Genomic DNA, 21,853 nt, shown 5'->3' with positions numbered 1-21,853 from the left:
GCAGCCTCTGTTACGCGGCAACAGAGCATCTAATATCTCAATGCTGTCTTTAACCGTGCTCACTGTAATAAAGCGCAGCTCACACCGTGATGAAAAGGCTTCTCAAGCGTTGCTAAACGCTCGTGTTCCCAGGCGAAAAAGAACGTGGGAGTATTAGGGCGAGGAAGGAGCAGCAACAGTCGCCGGGTAAACCAAGCTGCCTTGAACTGATGGGTCGTCCAGGCGATGGATGTTTTCCTGACAGACACGAGGCGAGTAATCAAAAAACAGCTGTTTTTTCCATGACACCTGACAGGCATGTTCCTGTGTTTTCGAGCAGGAGTCGTGTATTTATAGTCTCTTCATGTAAATAGAGCTCCTCAAGTGTTCGTCACTGCTTTTCCTCTTCGCTCACATCATCGTCTTATCTGCGTTCAACAGGCGACATCATCTGCCTGCGACCGGAGGAACATTTAAACCAGTCCGCTGACACCTTGTCACACTTATGAGGGTCTTGAAGACACCGTCCACAGATGTTCTGTTTTTAAGCCAGGTGGCCTGATTTTTTAATTATTTATTTTCAAAGAATTAGAAGAGAAAGTTTGTCCCTTTTTTTAATACACAACGGTTTCCATGAGTTTTATTTCAAATGGTTCCTGGAACCAACTAGCCAATATTGCCTTGTACAAGTTTATTTTTAGACTCACGCACAAAAATGTGAAATTAAACTAACCAACCAGTTAACTTTCTAACTACAATAAAACAACTTTACGACTCACTTTTTAACTCAATAGGTGCTTAAAGCTGTTTATTTAAGATCTCTGTCTTTGACTCTATCTTTTCCAACTTCGTCCCTCCAAACAAAATGGTTGCAGATTTTAAGTGATTTTCCTTGTTGTCTTTTTTTTTACTTTTACTTTATTTGTTGGCATTAATTGTGCTGACAAACCTCTTGAACTCCTGACACGTATAACACAAATATTATGATTATTTATTTATTTGTATTATTTAGTTTCTTTGTTGTAGTAAGAAAATATATTTAATATAAAAATTACAGCATAAACTTATTTATATTCTTATTTCTCAATCATATTAAAGCTACTTAAATTACGAAATCATCCAGAGTGACTTTTCTCTCACTGAGGGCCCCTGTGGATCTGCAGGTATTATTCTTAAGTTTGCCAAGTATTATTAAGTATTATTCTAAAAATTCAGCTTTAGTTTAAATATTTCAGAAAATAAATGTTAAACTGTCAAATATTTCAGAAAAAAAATTACAAACATGTAATTGATGATGTCATATTTTCATTGTTATTCTAATTCAAATATTTAAACAAATAGTGGTAATATGTTAGCGTTTGTGAACTACAAATGTATCCAATATAGAATTATAATATCACAAGCTATAAAAAAAAAATAAAAACATTAAGATGAGAGAAAAAAACTAAGCAAAATACTTTGGTGGAATTGTCAGGAAAAGTTAATGTTAATTCTGGTAAATATGTTGGTTATAAATAAACATGCTGAGGGTCTTAAATTGTGCCCCCTGGTGGCCTGCGAGGAATCCCTAAACATATGGATACATTTCATTTTTGTCATGGTTTCTCAATTGTTTCTTCATCTGCATCTCATCCTTTAGCAGCTGACGCGCAGCATCTCTGGAGCTGCAGAGCCACCCTGTGTCCACCTCTGGTACTACACCCAAGTTTTTCCTAAACCCTGGCTGACCCTCCGTCACGCCTGCAAAAACATTCGACCACAGCAAATTCATCTTGGCTTCTATGAAACACCAATTAATTCTCAGCCTCCAACCGTTTTTTTTTTTTTTTTTCCTTCTGAGAGCTCACAACAAATCCTAAACATTCACCAATTAGAGAGGAGCCACTTTGAGGGAGCACCGGGCGTTTTGGGGAGCGTCTCATCCTGTTCACGGTGAAGAAGAAGAAGGACTCCACGCTGACCTTCACATACACAAGGACTGCAATTAGTGGCGTCCCCGGCGTAAGCGGGAGCCTCCGCTCCATCACGTGAAACTAATACCATCACTCACGGCAGGATGCATGCTGGGAGCTTTTTGGGTTGGCAAATAAAGGTCACCTTGCAAAACAACAAGCAGAGCCAGGGATAAATAATTAAGGAATTGGTCATAATTAAGAGAGGCGGGGTCAGGCGGAGGATGGTGGCCAACAAGTCGCTCTGACTCAGCACAACTGTCCCTGTCAGCAGCATGAAATATTCATAAAGACGAGTGAAATTAAATATAGAGCCAATGCGCTGCTGGGTTCAATTAGAGCTGCTTTTATCCTCCACACTGGTGTTTGAGAGCAAAGCAGTCGTGCTGAGGGAAAGAAGAGGAGCATAATGACCCACCATTATACTTGCCATTAGTTTCGGCTGCCTTTGTCATCATTTACTCAAAGTTTTTGTGTTGTTGTTGGGACAGAAATATTTAAAAAGGAAAGTTGACTTCCCTTCTGAAGAGTTTGACTAAAGCAGCTCTTGGTCATTTTACTTCAATAATCTTAACGTTGATTACATTTTACAGCAACTTTTTTTTTATTTTTTTTATTTTTTGACAGGAAATATATATATTGTTCCTTTTTGTATCTGTATATCATCTTTATTATATATTTTATACTGATATACTATATTGACTATTCATTCCTTGTTTTGTTTTTTGTTAATTATTAATTCAATTAGCTATCATTTATATTTGTATTTCATTTTAATTATATTGTTTTGAAAAAAAGATTTATTCATATCATTGTATTATGTACTGTTTTTTTGTAGTGGTACTACTAGAGGTGTATAACCGCTATACTGAACTTCAACTTTGACAATAAAGAAATATTTATTGGGTTCTTTCTTTTTTATTTTATTACTATTGAATAAACTGCTTTTTTTTTCTGACTGATTTATATACACATTTTAGCGAGAGGAGATATTTTATCACTGTCGTTTTCTGGAAGCTTTAATTACTTTTATTAATTAATTAAAGTAATTCATTTTTATTATTAGTTTTTCCTTTCGTAGTTGTATCCCAACTGACCTTTTCTTTTTTATCTTGAATTCCTTTTCACTTACTTTAATTTTTTTTTTTTATTTCTCAGTAGACAAAGTAAAACGCCATGTGTTTTATTCCATTAATTTATTCATCTATTATTTTTATTATTAAATTAAATTATTTCACTGTAAAATTACCGAAAAGCTCTGAGGTTTATATTTTTTTATTGATGGTGAACTTTATGATTTACTGTAAATTAAGGTTCACATTTTAAAATGTCCTACAGGTAGTGATTTTCTGATGAAGCTTCATGAAGCAGTGTCATTATTTTCAGAGTCCACTAGATGACAGTTGCTGCACTATTTTCCTTAAATTTGAACAACAGTTCCCATGAAACATCACATCATTTTTAAACTGATGGCGCCACCTACTGACCTCTAAACATCATGACACCGTTTCATGAAGCTTCATCAGACCATCACTACCAACAGTACTTTTTTACTTCTTTTTTATATATATTTTTTATTGATGATGAACTTTAGGATTAACTGTAAATTAAGCTTCACCTTGTAAAATTTCCTACAGGTAGTGATTTTTTTGATGAAGCTTCATGAAGCAGTGTCATTATTTTCAGAGTCCACTAGATGGCGGCGTCTCTGCACTATTTTCCTTAAATTTGAACGAGAGTTCCCATGAAATATCACATCATTTTTAAACTTATGGCGCCACCTACTGACCACTAAACATCATGACACTGTTTCAGGAAGCTTCATCAGCCCATCTCTACCAACAGTACTTTTTTACTTCTTTTTTTATATAAGTTTTTTTTATAAATTCTTTTGGTTCTTTGTGCCTTTGCTCCACTGCCGCTAGTAGTGATGCTATCCATTAGCGTTTAGCTAAAGAATTTTTTTTTTACCTACAACTACGAGTCTTTTCGTGAAACTTGGATGTTAAGTTAATCAACACAGTTGTACAGAACATTGCAGAGTCTGAAACATCCTTTATAGTCGTCGGTAGCTAACAGTTAGCATCATGACGTCTCACTGATTCACCACCCGAACGGTACAAATAGCTCACATGGTCTCAAACATGTCTGGTGAGGCTGGTGTGAAGGTCCAGGTCTGTGGCAGCCGTACAACGTTTGCTCAGTTTCCAGAAGACCCAGCGGGACGTCTGCTCCTGCTCAGGGTGGATCGGATCACAACCGGGCTGATCTATTTGTGTTGACAGCTCCTGACAGCTTAAGTGTGTGTCGGTTGTGTTTGTACACACCGTCCGTCCCTCAACAGGAGTGTGTTTTGCACTCGACTGCAAAATGTCTAGACGTCCATGCATTTCCCTCACCCGTCCTCCCCCCTCCCCCCCCTCCACCGGAAGCCTCCATCAGTCCAGGGGAACATGTGTTGCTCCTCGACCACTGACAGCGTAATTAACCTCTGCCGGTGCTGGAGAAGGAGGTTCAGAGCGAGACCCACTGTACCTGTCGATCCCCTGTGGTTACGGCTGCCGGCGGTCACCGGGTCAACGCAGAGCATCGCCATGGCGACGAGGGAGGCCGCCAGCAAAGGCCAAGCCGAGCTCGTCCGTAGTTTCATCCTAAAGAAATCGAGACGAGAAAAAAAGATCTTCAGCGATTATTTCTTATCTTGTAGATCTGTGTTGCTTGATGGGAAAAGTTGACCCAAAATATTTTGGATCAGGAAATCTCAGCTCCTGCTCCTGTGTTATAAAAAGGTGTCAGGTAGAGATGATGCCTTCAAGTACTGTGAGAGTTGTCCAGTGGTGAATATTATATATTGGTTTTTGCTGTATGTGATTGTATAATATATCATATTTTCAGGATAAACACATAAGAAGACAATTTATCTTATATATGAATAAAAACCATTGTGAATATATATTTGAAAACGTAATTATCATCTCAAATACTGTCCTCTAGAAGTCTAAAGGTAAATTTCCATCATTTCTTGACCCTTTTTTGGTTCATGCAGAAAATGTTAATCGGCCTTAAAAAGTTGTCCCTTGATTATCGTAAGACACTTATGGACTGTTGGTGAAAATCTTTGAGTAGAAACCATACGTTTTTATTATTTTACTTTCTTGCATCCTTCCTTCAATCTATCAGATATGAGTGTGTCACCCAGAATGTATGAGAAGACATTTTGAAAATAAATGAAGAACCTTTTGAAATATAGATTCTTGATAACTAACTTTGGTATAATAGTAAAAAAGTTATTTAATTTCATTCAGACAGAATTCAATGAACTGCTGTTGGCAAAAACAAAAAAACATTGTTTTTTACTCTGCTGCCCTGAGGTAAGGTAAGGTTTTCGCTCCAAAATTAAAGTTTAAATTTAGAAATTGACCTTGATAGCATTTATGGTTGCAGTTTACGTATAATAGATATGTTTAAAAGCATCACATTTATATACAATAATCTAGATAAATAATTATTTATCAACTTATTTGTTGGTAATTTACCTCTATAGGACCATTTAAGTAAGTAAATATGTAGCACCTTAGACCAGTAAAACATTTAGCAGTAAAGCTTTTTCAATTTAAATTTCAAAATTAATGTTAATCACATGTGGCCCTGACGTGGAACATGGAATGTTCCAGTGGACGTGTATGTGAAGTGGAACAATAATTGTACTTTGTTTTCATTATTGTAACCTTGAATTCATCTTCCTCCCCTTTTAAAAAAGAAAAATTGAAACCAAACTTGGAAACAAAGTTATTTTCCTAGTTTCTTTTTTACGAAATGTGAAAAAAATTGTATTGGCATATTCAGGTTATCTTAACTTGCTTAGTTTTTCATTTCAATTGGGGTCTTTTCTCCTCTTTATTGGCTTGACGGCCCCTCACGACAACGTGTGACGCGGCCCCTGAGGAAATTGTATTGCCAACCACTGATTTATGAGATCATTTCTATGGAATCTTTTTGATAATTTTGACAGTAAAATAATAATTAAAAAAACTAAAAAAATGTTCAGGATTGCCATCTGGGTCGAGTAATCTTTTGAAGGATACTCTCCAACAGTGCAAGTTATTCTTCCTACTTTGTGTGTTGTGCAAGCGGGTTCTGTAACACTAGAGTAACACTCAGCCAATCCTAAAAATGCAACTTAAATAATAATAATAATAATAAAATAAATTCAGGGCAATAATGTTGCTAGAAATCAAAGATGGTGTCGAATTGAGCCGCTTGGCAGAGGTCTGCACTCTCTGCCTCCATAGTTGTGATAAATGGACCTGAGGAACGGATGCTAAATGTCTGTGGACGGATGTAAATGATCTTGACATTTCCAGTCCTCACCTGTCCGTGCGCTCTCTGATCCGTCCACCCAGAATAACCTCCTCACGGAGAAGAGGCCATGACAGCGTCCACTCACACCTCCTCCTCGTCCACACCTCAAATACAAGACGCCCCTGGGGAGAAGAGAGGGGGAGCACAAAGACACCGGGGTCAGACGGAGCAGCAGGTCCTGGGGTGACGTCCTGGCCTCTGGTGGCCTCGTCTGAAGGTGCGAGCTCACACATAGAAAAAGATGCAAAGGTCTGTATTCTGACAGATCCATTGTTTGCTGTGGCTTCACCTTCCCGCCGGCACAAAAAAAAAACCCGCTCCAGGTGTCACGTGGCTGACCGACATTCCTACACACAATCTGCCACACAAATATCACATTAGAGCAACAACCAAAAAAAAGAAAAAGAAAAGCTTTCAACCAAAGTGTTCGGTAATGGACAGAAGCTAATGGAAGTTGACACAAACACATGCTGAAAGTACGTTAAAAAAAACCTTTTCAGGGTGAATTCAAACAGGACAGGACTAATTGTACTTGAGCAGTATTAGCATGAACACAAACACACACACACACACAACTCATTACTATGAGGTGCTGGAAATGTGTCAACAAGCCTCTCTTTACAAAGGGACAAAGTTTGCCATCTAAATGAAAGACAACAGACTTACATTAATAACAAAACGCCCCCCTCCCTTCTTGAACCTGCATTATTCATCACGTCTCATTGATATGCAGCTCGTTGAACTCAAACTTCCTAAGAGTGTGTGTGTGTGTGTGCGCGTGTGTGTGTGTGTCTCAGCGTTAACAACCTGAAACGACCATTGAGCGGTGTAGCGTTACTGCCCCCTGGTGGACAATAAGTGAAGGGCAGTGCTGGTTGTCAGCCAAAAAGGCTTTTGTATGAGCAACATAAAATCTTACTTTTATAGGTTTTAAATTAAAAATGTGGTCGCTAAAAGGCCATCAAGAATAATATCACAGGAATATAAGTACAAATAGCCCTTAAATTATTCACATAATTGCAATATTGTACTTTATAATTCATATGTCAAGATTAAGTAAAATTTCTCTTTCTTTTTGATAAATGTGTTTAATTCTGAAGCCTGTGAACTTAAATAAATATCGTAAACAACATTTGATTGCATAGATACTTTTTAGATATTACTAAATTAGTTGTTGTTTTGTGATTTGGATTAAATGTTGTATTTTCGTTTTAAACTGTACAAAAAAAAAGGAAAAAGTGTACTTATTATTTTGATTATTTGTGTCCCTTGTATCTTGACGACATTTTTTTATGGTGGTTTTATTTTAGTTTTTTTTTTCTATTCTTATAATTAAGACAAAATATGTATCTGTGACAAAAAAAAGAAGTTATAAATGATTAAAAGAAAATGATTCATTAATAATAAAACAATTAAATAATTAATGTCAAATCTACTGCAAGTGTCCACTACATAACCGCTCACCAAAGATGTTAAAATGTAGTAACATAATACTTAACACTGCTTATTTTGTTTTTAGAAAGTAAAGGTTTTACTTCCTTGTAAAATGTAAAAATGTCTCCATAATAGAAGGAGCTGCAGAGGGCAACCCAGCTACATGAGGTGTGAAGTGTTACAAACACAAAAAAAAAGTGTGTATGCTCAACATGAATAAATAAGGTTTGTTGCAAGGAGGCTGTGGCCCTGAGAACGGAGCAGGAACTCACAAAACTTTATACAACTTGTGACAATTTCCAACATTATTTTCACCATGAAAAAACACTCGGACTGGTCGGAGTGTGTGTCCTCATGAAACTTTTAGTGTGTTACCAGAACAACTGAAGACACATGTATTTCTGACTTCACTCCAGAATCACCTACAAAAGTTATTGTTGGAAAATCAGAGAGGCATCATCAGAAGTCAAGCCACTTTTTGTATTTACTTTTGATCTGATCTGGTGCAGGCTTTCTTACTAACAAGAATCAGTAAAAAAACAACAACAATGTTTTAATAAAAAGCCAAACAAAAGAGCTTTCAAATCTGGAAACTTTAATAAAAGTGTGATTTAATAAGAGCCTGAAGTGTGTGTGTTGGTGTGTGTGATGGTGTACAGTACAGCTGGAGCAGCGAGGTGCACGTGCTGTGTGAGGCGGGGTCATTAGACATGCTGCATGGCTGCACACAGACCTATTTCTTATTCTCTTTTGAAAGGCCGGGACACGGGGCGCATTTTTATTAGCTTTGTTCGTTGACACTCATTAAAAGAGCAAAACAGTGAGACTATAAGTGTGCATGTGGGTGTGTGTGCATGTGTGGGCGTGTGTTCAACCCGCGCTGCACATTTACATTGTAGGAGGGCAACACAAAACAGACTGAATGCTTGAGTTTCTCTAAACGTCTCCGCAGGAGCTGTCCATGAGCATGAGGAATGTTTAAGACATGAAGTCTTTTGAGCACTTGTGGTTTTGACTTTTTCAGATTTAAATCCTTTTTTGTGATAAACATGCAAGTGCAGGATTTATTCATGAAAAACTAGTTCAAATGTCAGAATCACATCAACAGTATTTTCTAACGTGGAATTTGTATCTGAAAAACCATCAACTATCAAGTTCTTTTTTCAAAGCCTATTTTTATTTGTATTCATGTGTTTATAAATTCAGTGTTACATTACATGTGTAAAGTCTTTTGTCTTGTTCCCTCTCAGTGAACTCATCACGGTGTGCGTTGAGCAGATTTAAATAGAAAATAAAAGCTTCTAAGAACATCTCATTACAGTTTATAATTGAGAACTCATGAGACGCTTCTAGCTACAGTCAAGTAGGAATAAATGAGCCTCGCTTAACATTTCATAATTGTGTAATTTAAGTCCATGTATTAATGGTTATAGAGAGCCCCTTAATTGCTTTAAATGATGACGTTAACGAATTACTAAATACATTTTAAAAATCAGTTAACGTGATTGTCATTTTTAATGAACAACGTCGGTTGTTGCCAACAAGCCTCTGATGTCTTATTTTAGCATGTTAGCATTTACAAACATGTTGAATAGCATGCTAGCATGTAGAAACATGTTGAATAACATGCTAGCATGTAGAAACATGTTGAATAGCATGTTAGCATGTACAAACATGTTGAATAGCATGCTAGCATGTAGAAACATGTTGAATAGCATGCTACCATGTACAGACATGTTGAATAGCATGTTACCATGTACAGACATGTTGAATAGCATGTTAGCATGTACAAACCTGTTGAATAGCATGCTAGCATGTACAAACTTGTTGAAGAGCATGCTAGCATGTACAAACATGTTGAATAACATACTAGCATGTACAAACAGGTTGAATAGCATGCTAGCATGTACAGACATGTTGAATAACATGCTAGCATTTACAAACATGTTGAATAGCATGCTCGCATGTACAAACATGTTGAATAACATACTAGCATGTACAAACAGGTTGAATAGCATGCTAGCATGTACAAACATGTTGAATAGCATGCTACCATGTACAGACATGTTGAATTGCATGCTACCATGTACAGACATGTTGAATAGCATGCTAGCATGTACAAACTTGTTGAAGAGCATGCTAGCATGTACAAACATGTTGAATAACATACTAGCATGTACAAACAGGTTGAATAGCATGCTAGCATGTACAGGCATGTTGAATAACATGCTAGCATTTACAAACATGTTGAATAGCATGCTCGCATGTACAAACATGTTGAATAACATACTAGCATGTACAAACAGGTTGAATAGCATGCTAGCATGTACAAACATGTTGAATAACATGCTACCATGTACAGACATGTTGAATAGCATGTTAGCATGTACAAACATGTTGAATAGCATGCTAGCATGTACAAACATGTTGAATAGCATGCTACCATGTACAGACATGTTGAATTGCATGCTACCATGTACAGACATGTTGAATAGCATGCTAGCATGTACAAACTTGTTGAAGAGCATGCTAGCATGTACAAACATGTTGAATAACATACTAGCATGTACAAACAGGTTGAATAGCATGCTAGCATGTACAGGCATGTTGAATAACATGCTAGCATTTACAAACATGTTGAATAGCATGCTCGCATGTACAAACATGTTGAATAACATACTAGCATGTACAAACAGGTTGAATAGCATGCTTGCATGTACAAACATGTTGAATAACATGCTACCATGTACAGACATGTTGAATAGCATGCTACCAGGTACAGACATGTTGAATATAATGTTAGCATGTACAAACCTGTTGAATAGCATGCTAGCATGTACAAACATTTTGAATAAAATGCTACCATGTACAGACATGTTGAATAGCATGCTACCATGTACAGACATGTTGAATAGCATGTTAGCATGTACAAACATGTTGAATAACATACTAGCATGTACAAACAGGTTGAATAACATACTAGCATGTACAAACAGGTTGAATAGCATGCTAGCATGTACAAACATGTTGAATAACATGCTAGCATGTACAAACAGGCTGGATAGAATGCTAGCATGTACAAACATGTTAAATAGCATGCTAGCAAGTAAAAACATGTGAATAGCATGCTAGCATGTACTAACATGTTGAATAACATGCTAGCATGTACAAACATGTTGAATAATATGCTAGCATCTACAAACATGCTGAAAAGCAGGTTAGGAAAAAACAAAAATTGTGTTTACAACAATACTAATATTCTGAATCTAAATAGAAATCTAGCATTCATAAACATGTACAATAGCATGTTAGCACGTACATACATTTTGAATATCTGGCTAGCTTTTTACAAAGAAGGCGCCAGTATGGCTGCCATGGTGCTTGGTTCTGTTTTTCTACTGCTTATTTTGTGTTATCTTATTTAATTATTTTGTTCTCTACTAACTCCATGAAACAATTCAGTATTTTTTTTTACTGGCAATATTTAGATTCTGAATAGCAATCTAGCACGTACAAGTCTATCAAAAAGAATGCTAGCACGTACAAAAATGTTTAATAGCATGTCATTATTTGCAGACATTTAGGATAGCATGCTAGCTTGCAGAAACACGACGAATATGTTGAAATCAAACACGATATTATGAAGTCTTTATCCACAATATAATCTTAAAATGCCCACAGATGAATCCCAGCGTATCAGTTACTAATCTAACACTGCGCTCTCATTCACTTTCAGTTCTTAGGGTTCATTTTATCACGAGCGTCTTCAAACAGAAACTTACTACTGACTCCTGGTGAACGACGACCCGAACACCTTTGACTCTTGAACTCTCTCGACTTTTGAAGATTTATAGCCAGAATGATCTGACAGTATTGAAGTATTTTAAAGTTGTTTTAAAGCTTGATTATTATTATGACATATGAGCAGTTAGGTTTAGCAACAGGCAGCGTTTCGTTGACGAGAGAATGTTGACTGAAGATGCTAAATTTGCACATCAGTGCTGTGTGTGTGTGTGTGTGTGTGTGTGTGTGTGTGTGTGTGTGTGTGTGTGTGTGTTTGGGCTGAAAGGCTGATTTGTGTCTCCTCTCACAGTAATGGCAGCGGAGTGACACGAGCGGCTCATTGACATGCACCGAGACAATCCCGGCCTCGGCCACAAACACATCTGTGTGCCCTGCATCCAAACGGCATCATCTGCCGCGTTCAGACGTTCGCAGGCACACATTCATTCCAAACATTAGACTTGCATATCCAGTCTCGCTGACCTTATCTTCCCAAATCAGAAAAGCCTTTATCCCAAATGACAACAGCGTGACATTTGCGACACGATATGGGATATTAGCGACGGAGTGCTGTGAGTCGGATCATGCTGCCGCACATCAAGTCATTGCCTGCGACTGTACAGGTGTTTTGACGCCGTCTTTGACACCTGGATTTGTCGCCTTTTCTCTTCTAAATTTGTTTCTTAGTATTGCTTTACTTAATCCTGACTTTCACCGTTCGTTAACAACAGTTTTTATGATGCTCAAACATTTTCTTTTCACTCTAAAACATGTCCTTTTTTTAATAAATTTAATTTTCATTTTTGTTTTACATGAAAGTGTGGCTTTAAGATTGCCTTTTACAAAAGTAACTGTTTTTCTATAATCATTGCCCTTTTTCTGTCTTTTATTTTATAGTGTTTTGTATTATTTTTGTATTATTTTTGTTGTCTATTTTCGGCTGGATTCATTAAAAAAAATTCTAAATACCCAATAGAATTTCTTTCTCGATTTCTTACGGTAACTTTTTGAGGTTTTTATATTCTTCAATGACATTGTGTCCACATTGTGAGTTTTTAATATTACTTGTTGTTGTTATAACTGTTATTTTTATATATATTTTTATTATTATTATTATTATTTAATTCATGATTTTATTGTGACTTTTTTGATTTTGCTTTTAAAAAACAAAATCTATATATGATCATCTTTCAATAGAAAGCCATATTTCTTTATATTATATTTATTCAATAACTTCTTAATTGTAACAATAACCGTCTTAGTGTTTTTTTTATATATATATTTGTTTATTTCTTTTTTTACTTTCATACATTTAGCAGGGTTTTAGTTGGTGGGGTTCCATTTTAACTCTTTTTTTCATATTTATTTTTCAAATTAAGTCAATATTTGATTTTGTGTTTCCTTCTCTTCACTCATTGTGGAAGTTTTTTGGGGTTTCCATTAGACATAAAAATATATTCAGCATCATATTGTGGTCAAAATAGCTGAACATCACTGGTTCTCTCTGTTTGTTTTTTAGTTATTAGACAACAAAGAAGCATTAGAAATGATCAACATTGTGTTATCTTCTTGTACGTGTAAAAACTCTACACAGATGAAGACGTAGTAACAAAACCCACATCAGAGTATCAAGAGGCTCAGCTCAGCGAAAAACCCCATATCAGTGTTTAACAAAGTGTATCTCCCGAAGGCAAGAAAGATATTGAAAATGAAACACGGCAAAAAAGAACAAAGCTCGGTGCAATTGCACGCCAAGCGTTTCAGATTTCTGCCGATACATACGATATTAGCATTCAGTCTGGGTGTGTGTGAGCCTCTGCCATGGTGTGTTTGTGACTCCCGACCGAAACATGCCGTTCATTGCGTTTCATTTGGGTCGCTGAGCTGATGTTGAGATGGTGTGAAAAAGATTACTGGATGGAACATACAGACTGACTCCAAAATTGTATTTTCAAGCTTTATATTCATGACTTACAAACACACACACTTTCACGACTAAATAACTATGTTTAAGTTAACAACTTTGCACAGCTTCTCAACCACTCTACCATCAGGTACTACAAATGGACATTCTTCAATTTTCAAAGCACAAATTCAGGCATTTTTAGTGAGTTTTCGCCACTAGAATCGCACGGAAAGTTTCATGGAAAGTATATCTATGTTATTGTTATCAAACCTATAACCTCCTTGAGGGAGGTAATGACATGTTGGTGGTGTTCCATATAACCATCTGGATTGTGTAGATTCTGCTGCCTGCTGGCCCATTGAGCTTTATTAATAATTAAAATGATCATTATGTGGAAATTATATCGTGTGATACTGATGAAATGGAAGCTGAAGAATTGGGTCAATACCACAACTGTGTCAAGTCTTGACGCTTCAACATTCGTACAGAAAAGAAAATACAGTAGCATTTTGTTCTAGTATCTTAAAAAAGTGTTGTTGTATATTGCAATACATTAAAGGTAAGAACAAAGTATTTCAGCAACTAGAATTAATATCAGATTATAAAAATAAAGGGAGGTTTTGTTTACATTTGATTTAACCTCAGAGGCGACACAAGGGATACCTCTAACACATTTTTTGGGGCCTTTGGGTCACCTTGACCATGAGACACCACAGGTAATAAAAGCAAGTATTATGATTTAAACCGTTTGCATGTCTTTTTTGCTGACGGGGATGAAAGTTAAAACTTAAGAGAAAGCTGCAAAGCAAGCACTAAGGAAAGAGAATATTGTCTTTTCTTTTTTGTTTTTTTAAATCTTAATCGTGTTCGTTTATGTACTTAACTGCTTTTGCTAATGTTAGCAATGCTGGTTAAGTTAAGAGACCCCACTGTAATGAATTCAAGTTACAGAAAATACCAAGCAAAAATGTGCCAATAAAGTGTTAAAAAAGTACTGGAAATTGAAGAAATATTAACTATATTAAATTATATGTAAATCAACCATAACTTTGTTAATTTATTAACAGCAGTAAACGGGGGGGAGAGTATTCAGTAATATTCTGTTATTCATTTTATTTAATATACAGTACTTTTACAGCACTCAGAAACTTTTTTGCCTAGTATGTAGTGTAAATTTTAACGAAATTTGATTTATTTGATGACATTGTTCTCTTGAGGCATCTTTTTCTGAGGCTCAGCTTAAGTGGTGGCTTGAGAAGAATCACATTATACAATATTTCAAATGACTGGCAGGTTCACCAGTCATGGAAAAGTAAAAAAAAAAAAAGAATTCATTCACATTTTAGTTTTTTATTAATTACAATTACTTCTGTATTGATATTTAATTATTAATTCGGAAAGAAAAAAATGATTAGATTCATAATTAATATAAAGATATTTAATTAACATTTAAACATTCATGAAGAGAATATGTTCCAACTCTGTGTCTGGCACTTAACAGGTGGTTTGTCTTTGGCACACAAGTTTGAGTTCGTCTTTTAAATTGTATTTTAAACAGGCTTTCATGATGGTCTTTATGGCGTAGCAGTTGTTTCCTGGAGGTTAGTAAGCCTATGAGAACACGGCCAACATTAAACTGCCTTTAACTCTGTCATAATTGTGACTAAAGTCACACCAACGGGCCATAAAGAGGTGGATGTTCTTATAAAAGCTGTGTTTTGGGAATCCAAGAGACATTCGTCAGCTAAAGTCTGGATTTAGGGAGCATTTCGTCGCTCTGGTATCGACAGCAGAGTTCAGAAAATGACTTTGGCACCGAGGTACCGTTACGACTTCATTGATCGGGCCTGCACTTAAATCCACATCCCACATTGTTGCACGAGCCATCGCTCAGTATCACATGTCGGCAGAAAACACAGCATGTGTGTGAAGAACTCGCCAGTTCATGTTTGGTGTCACTATCTCTCTGTGGACGTATCCATCCTGCTAACAGGGTTATTCTGGGTAAGTGCGGCACCAATCTAACACTTAACTTAAAGCATAAACTCTGCATCATTAACCCTCAATTCACGATCATATCATCGCCAACAAGATTTGACTGATGCATTGGAATTCCTTGAAGGTATTTCTTATCTTGAGAAAATCATCTAAAAGCGGAGAAACTGAGATAACTGTACCATCCAAAGACTGAATAGATTCACCCACATCGATTGTAGCGATTGAGGAAAAGAACAAGACCTTTTTATAAATATACACAGTTACAATACACAAGCAAAGTAGTCCTCTCATGGTCAAGAAAGGACTATTTATTTTAGTTGGAAAGGCTAACTTTTAAAGGTGTGTTTTAGCTTAAACTGTGCCCAAAACTGAGCTTGAAAATGTTTCCAAGATTTGAATAATAAAACTAAGTTGAAAGTGTTTACATGGCAATATACTCTGACAGTTACTCTGTCAGTATAGTTCGGGGATAGATTTTTTCAAATTAAACAGTTATTTTCTGGTTTATTTTGCACACTAATGTACTTACTATTCACTTGGAAAAATCTGTATGAATTCAGCGCAGTAGATGATAAGAATCAAATTCTTCTTTTTACATAAATACATTTTTTCTCCCACCCCTAAAGAATTATCATGAACTCATTACAAAAAATGAATAATAAAAGTCAATAACTGAATTTTTTTTTATTATTAATATATAAAACAGTACAAATCCATCAAGTTATTTTGACCATGTTACATTTCTACCCTCTTATAAAGTTAAAAGATCCTGCTGTGAATCCATTTAACCTCTTATTAGGAAGTCAAAAACTGAAAGAACTGCCAGATATTGGACAGAATCTCTCACTCGGTGAAGGACAATATAATTGTTGTTTTAAACAAGGTTAAATAAGTTCAGTACAATTACCCATATGTCACCTTTCAAGACAAAAAAAAAGTCTGACTCACTGCTTCACGAAGCAAACATAAGAACAAACTAATATGGAATTCTGTCGACTGTGCTGGTGAGAAACGATTCAAGGAAGGTTCATGCAGAACAAGATCCTTCAGCCTTTAGATGAAATCTTTCTAAAAAATCCCGTATGCAGAACCCTACGGAAGCAACCTTGTGTGTTCCGCATCCGTGCTGTGACAAAGTTGTTCAAACAAAGAAAGGATGTGTGAGAATGTGATCAGTGTCCTTTCGGTTTCTGGTGCGAGTCCATTCTACTTTGCAGGAAGGTCATTTTGAAGCAGCATTCTGGGGAACGGTGGAGCTTCTTAATAAAGATATTCCTCAAGAGACATGTCTGCCTCGTGAGGAAATGTAAGGACTTATACACAATAATTACACGATCAATTTAACAGCCGAGGTTTTATTTTAGGGAAGAACCTGGGTTGAAATGGAAAACTCTGAAATACGACAATAATAAGTTGTTTTTTTTCTGATGACCTCCGTACAACAACAAAGTGAACGGAAGAACAGTTGTTATTGCTTTTAAGAAAGAAGGAGAAGCAGAGGTTGGTAAACGCTGGCCTGATGAAGCCCGTGTGGCTTTAATCTTTATGAGTTTGTCATTTAAAGAGCAGACAGCCGACACACACGGGGTTGACCGGGGCAGAACACACACAGGTGGCTCGCCGTAAATCCTGACAGCTTTAATACAAACCCGTGAGTCATCAGAGGGAAGTGAACAACAAATTCTTAAACCTCGCCTTTTGTCGCACTACAGAGACATTTGGCGGTTATTGTCTGCTTTATCTCCTTTTTTTTTTTAGATGATCCAAGATACAAGTTCTGTATTTTAACGATAATTTGATTTGTTAAAATAAAGGGTTTTTGTAATACGGAAGAAAAAGAGTTTCTGGCTTCCCTCATTGTCAAAATATTGTAACCGCATTAACCGTTGATTCCTAAATGCGTCAATGCTTAATACTGCACATACACTGAAGGAGGAAAATGGTTGGATTTGGTTACTTTCTCACGGAACTGAAGAAAACGGATAAAATGCACAACAGAGCCATAGAGGTCTTTTTAAGAAAAGAAAGAAAATGGCAAGTTCTAAGTAAATAAGGTGGTGTGTGCAGCTGTATCAATAGTGAATGTGGGCTTATTGATCGATTTGCTCTGGAAATAAAGTGTATTTTATAGAAAGGCTGATGTGATGAGTACGTGTGATTCTCTATGATTCTTCAGCCATGGTTATGATGCTATGAGGTATTCATTGGCTGTGTTTGAATGACATTTACTTTTTCCACCCGCTGAAAATGAGTTTAACGTCAGCTCAAATTAATATATCTATTGTAACCGCTACAGAAGTCTATGTAGTTGTAATTAAATATTTTAAAGATTTGGCTTCATGAATCCGAGCTTTGTTTATCGAACGGACTGTACCTGAAGGCATCATCCTGTACCCTCTGACAGGCTTTATTTCACTGAAGTTTTGAGTGAGAGATTTAATGAAGGAAAGAAAAAAAAGAGAAAGTAAGTCCTCAGAAGACAAGAGTGCTCAAATGAATCTGCTTTTACACTGATATAGTATCAGGTTTGAAGGGGGAGAGGAGGTAAAACCTCTCTTTTAAAGTGAAGGTTGTCGGCTTTTCCTTCGAATTAGGTATCAGAAGAGGAGGAAGGAGATGACAAACGGCCTCGGAACAGCAGAGCCTGGTGATAAAACAAAGGCGACAACACACACACACACACACATTAATCCCTGTTTGTTTGTGTGTACTGCCAAACCCGAGTGGTCGTCCCTTTGTGGCCGTCGGTATTGAATGGCAGCGCGGAGCCAAGAAACAAGAAGCAGGCCGAGGCCGTGACAGTGACTCTCTCTGGAGTCTTTGTTTTGCTTTGTGTTCAAAATTATGATTAATGGAAAACTGATGTCGTGACCATTTTGATTTTCCTACTGCGCCCGAAAAAGAGTAACCCCCCAGTAACATCATCACTGTGATATCACGCTCCACTTTAAAAAAAAAAACCGTCATTATCTCGGCTAAACACACTCTGACTCCGGTGCGTCACAACTCCATGATTAACTCGGGAGTAGAGATGTTAGTTAAAGAACGTGTCACGCCTCTTAATTGGCTGCAAGTATGAAAGGAGAAGATAGAGACGGGGCTTTTGGAAAGCAGAGCAAGACGTTAGCGGTCAGAGTGGAAGCAAAGGTAGAGAGAGCGAGAGAGAGAGAGAGAGAGAGAGAGGAAGTCTGATCAATTGTTCATTTTACAAAGTCACTGAGTCGTGTCAGCAGTGTCAATAAGTGAATTAATTTGTCTGTGGGTCTGCCGAGCATGACACCACACTGGCTGTTCCCCCCCGAGACACGCCGGGCGCGTAACCCTCGCACTTCTTCACGTTCGCAGTGTGTTGCGAGGACGAGGAGCCCCGCTAATTGCTCATTTCTGCTCATTAAAATTGAAAAATGTGACTGCGTTATTGAATTAGACATCATCAGGGGAACAAACGTGAGGGAAAGACATTTAAAAGAAAAAGGTTTAGGTTCATTTATGAGGGGGGTACACGAGGACAGGTGTGACGAGTGTTGCTCTGGTCCTCCAGTCCCAGAGGACAAAAAAAAAAAGTCTTATCCAATGATGACCTTTCAAAATAGTCTAGATTCTTAATTTCAGTTTCACTCTCTTCTACGGCTTCAACTTTTAAACTAATGAGTTTTCTAATGCTTGAAATGTATCCACTGGTAATTATATGTATTTTTTTAAAATCATGTAGACCAGGGGTGTCCAGACTTTTTTCAAGGAGAGCCACTTTTGATGAAGTGAAAACCGTGTGAAGTGAACCGAGACATCTAACCATAAGTTAAAAATAAAAGGTCCTGTGTCATCAATCTATTGAGAAAAAATAATCTAGGACAATTAATCCAACAGTTAGCATTGCTTTACTTTAGTTTTTTTCTTCTTCGACTTGCGTGTCATTTAAAAGTTTTACATTTTTTTTTAATTGTCTCTGGTTAAATAATGCAGTTTTTAATCATGACTTTCAATGCCTGATGTAGGGCAATGTTGTCAAGAGCAATTTCACAGTGAGTCTTCTCTGAGCAATATAATTGAAGGGATATGATAAAGTATGTTTGAAGCCATCGTCACTTAAAACATGATCTATCTCCTTTTTTTTAATTTAACGCTGTTAAGGTATTGATTCCAGTGATGACAAATGCCAATAATAAAGCCTGCGTAATTACAGAATGTGCTTCCATAGTGAAAAAGAGCTTGGTCTGACGACAGTATACCCTTTTACTATACCCTTTTGTTTTTCTTTAACTTCAAATTCCCGCTTGAAAGTCAGTTTTTATAAGGTAAGAAATATTTATTTTTATGATTCACCTTGTGAATGTGATGCAGCTCCAGCTGCAGGCTGAAAAAAAACCATGTGATTGGTAAAAACTTTAAGAGACATTTATGCACCATGTAATTTTTTTTTTATTGAGAGCAGTACATCAGTTACAGCGATTTCCTCTAACTTATCAGGCAGAACTGACGCTTGGATGAGTCGTCGGTGAAACGATGCTACCTACTCTAGATGGACGATAGTACCAACCAACAGAAATAAAGGTTTTAAGAGGATTTTCACGCCAAGCTTATTTGAGCAAATGATTAAAGTAGAGGCACAGTTGACAAGAGAGAAGAGATCGGTGACAATTTCGGGGACTATTTAAGGCCTTTATGAGGTCCAGTATTGAGTGCTGTTTTTGTGGAGACTGTCCACAGGTGGAAAAATCGGAGTTACAGCATGAATGCTAAGTAAATAGCGATTTATGGGCAGAAGGAATATTCGACATGGACGATAAACTCATTATTGCAGTGGCCAGTATCTCGTCCAGCTGGTGTTCCTATTTCTGATATTCATTTACTAGCTTAAGAGCTTTTACTTTAGCTTTATTTCTAACTAGTAACGGGTGGTTCACCCAAATGGTATGCTTTAGTTTCGGTAACACAATGCAGGTGTGTTTGCAGGAACTAAGGGGCCACTAAATTAGGACACCCCTCCTCCTTCTCCCTTTTAGGGCATATTTGGGGTGAGGTTGCCCTGATGGGTGATGTTTCAAAAGCCAATACGGCCCGACATCAGAAACTAGATAATATATTACATTGCCATTTTTCAGGGGACACGATAATAAAACTTTTTGAAATTGGAAAGTGTGATTCATTAAAAAGTGAATGTAGGAACTATTTTATACTGAAATTTGAAATGTATGAAACACACACACACAGACACACACACACAGACAGAAAGAGAGAGACAATAATGATTTGCTCGAGTCTCGGTCCACGGGGAAGGCGGTTGTGGGATGGCGTCCACTGACATCAGTCAACCACCAAGAGGGACCTTCCACTGCTGCCTCCTGCATTCATTACAAAGTCGTCACCTCCAGCGCTCGCAAACTCTCCACACACACACACACACACATTTGCCGAGACTCTGTGCACTGAATGATTTCCCTTCTGTCCCGGGTACCCCTGCTCCTCTCTGCCCAAGACTTCTGTCACTTCTCTTCAGCAAACCGATTCACAGCAGACCTGAGCACCCCCCCGTCCCCCCCTTTCTCTTGCCTCAGTCTTTCTATTTTACCTTTCATGCTCTGCCTCTCCCCGGGGTTAAACCCTCGATCCGCTCCCCCTGTGTGGGTCACACTTGTTCCACGAGCTCCCACTTCATGGTGGACTCACACAAGGCTGGGAGCTTTTAATGATCACAGTCACATGACAGCTGCTGTAGGTGACTGGGAGAAGAGGGTTGGCGAGTGGAAGAAACAGATTACATCCAAGGTGATAGATGAATCACCAGGAGAAGAGAGAGGCTGTTCAATTACAATCATTACCATCACTTAGGTAGATTCATCATGGTCAACGGGAGTCGACTGGTGGGGGGAAAATCACCTTGAAGCCGGCGAGGTGCGGCTACTCTTCCCTTAAACACTTCTCAAAACCGCCTCCAAATTGAAAATGACTGGAATTAGACGTGATTTCATTAGAGTCCCAAACAGATGTTCAAAATAGAGTATCTATCAATGGCTCTTGACAGCTGTGAAATATTCTTGGCAGCTAAATAACTCAAGTCCACTAACGTGCAATTTGTCAAGTGTGTGAGAGCGGCTACATTGATCGTGGCTGCTGTCGTCTGCCGGCTTCACGGAGAGAGACCGGGACGTCTGACACTTTTGACAAGTTGTCTTTGTTTGCCACGGCTGCTGCTGCGACGACTACCGTCCCAACACGGGTGACCCCGGCGTTGCGTCGCCTGAATGTGTAAATCCAATATCGGGCTTGATGCGTGTTCGGTTCGATCAGATATCGGATTCTGACCACATTGAAGCGGGGACTACAGATTGATGATGTTCCACTTTCAGGGGGGATAAGACTACAGGGACTACACAGTACAGGCGAGCTAAAGCTGTATTAGTTGTCAATAAATTTCTGTTTTGATGTTTAAAAAAAAAAA

The 21,853-nt window shown here is 37.5% G+C and overlaps 2 protein-coding genes across 2 annotated transcripts in view; both read right to left on the bottom strand.

Moving 5' to 3' along the window:
- The window catches only part of tafa4b (TAFA chemokine like family member 4b), a 33,490-nt gene extending 26,446 nt beyond the window's left edge, over positions 1 to 7,044 (bottom strand). The window contains exons 1-2 of the mRNA XM_087800477.1: positions 6,303 to 7,044; positions 4,467 to 4,582 (exon numbers count right to left, since the gene is read on the bottom strand). Coding sequence (XP_087656603.1) covers positions 4,467 to 4,582; positions 6,303 to 6,526 — 340 coding nt within the window. The 5' untranslated portion in view covers positions 6,527 to 7,044. The remainder of the gene's footprint in view (positions 1 to 4,466; positions 4,583 to 6,302) is intronic.
- Positions 1 to 21,853, bottom strand: part of zbtb40 (zinc finger and BTB domain containing 40) — a 390,649-nt gene that overhangs the window by 62,161 nt on the left and 306,635 nt on the right. The window lies entirely within an intron of this gene.

The sequence above is a fragment of the Callionymus lyra genome, chromosome 10 (assembly GCF_982586985.1).
Source record: "Callionymus lyra chromosome 10, fCalLyr1.hap1.1, whole genome shotgun sequence".
In the NCBI taxonomy this organism is placed as follows: Eukaryota; Metazoa; Chordata; class Actinopteri; order Syngnathiformes; family Callionymidae; genus Callionymus; species Callionymus lyra.
The sequence above is the reverse complement of the archived record's forward strand: the minus strand, read 5'-3'. Positions and strand labels throughout refer to the sequence as shown.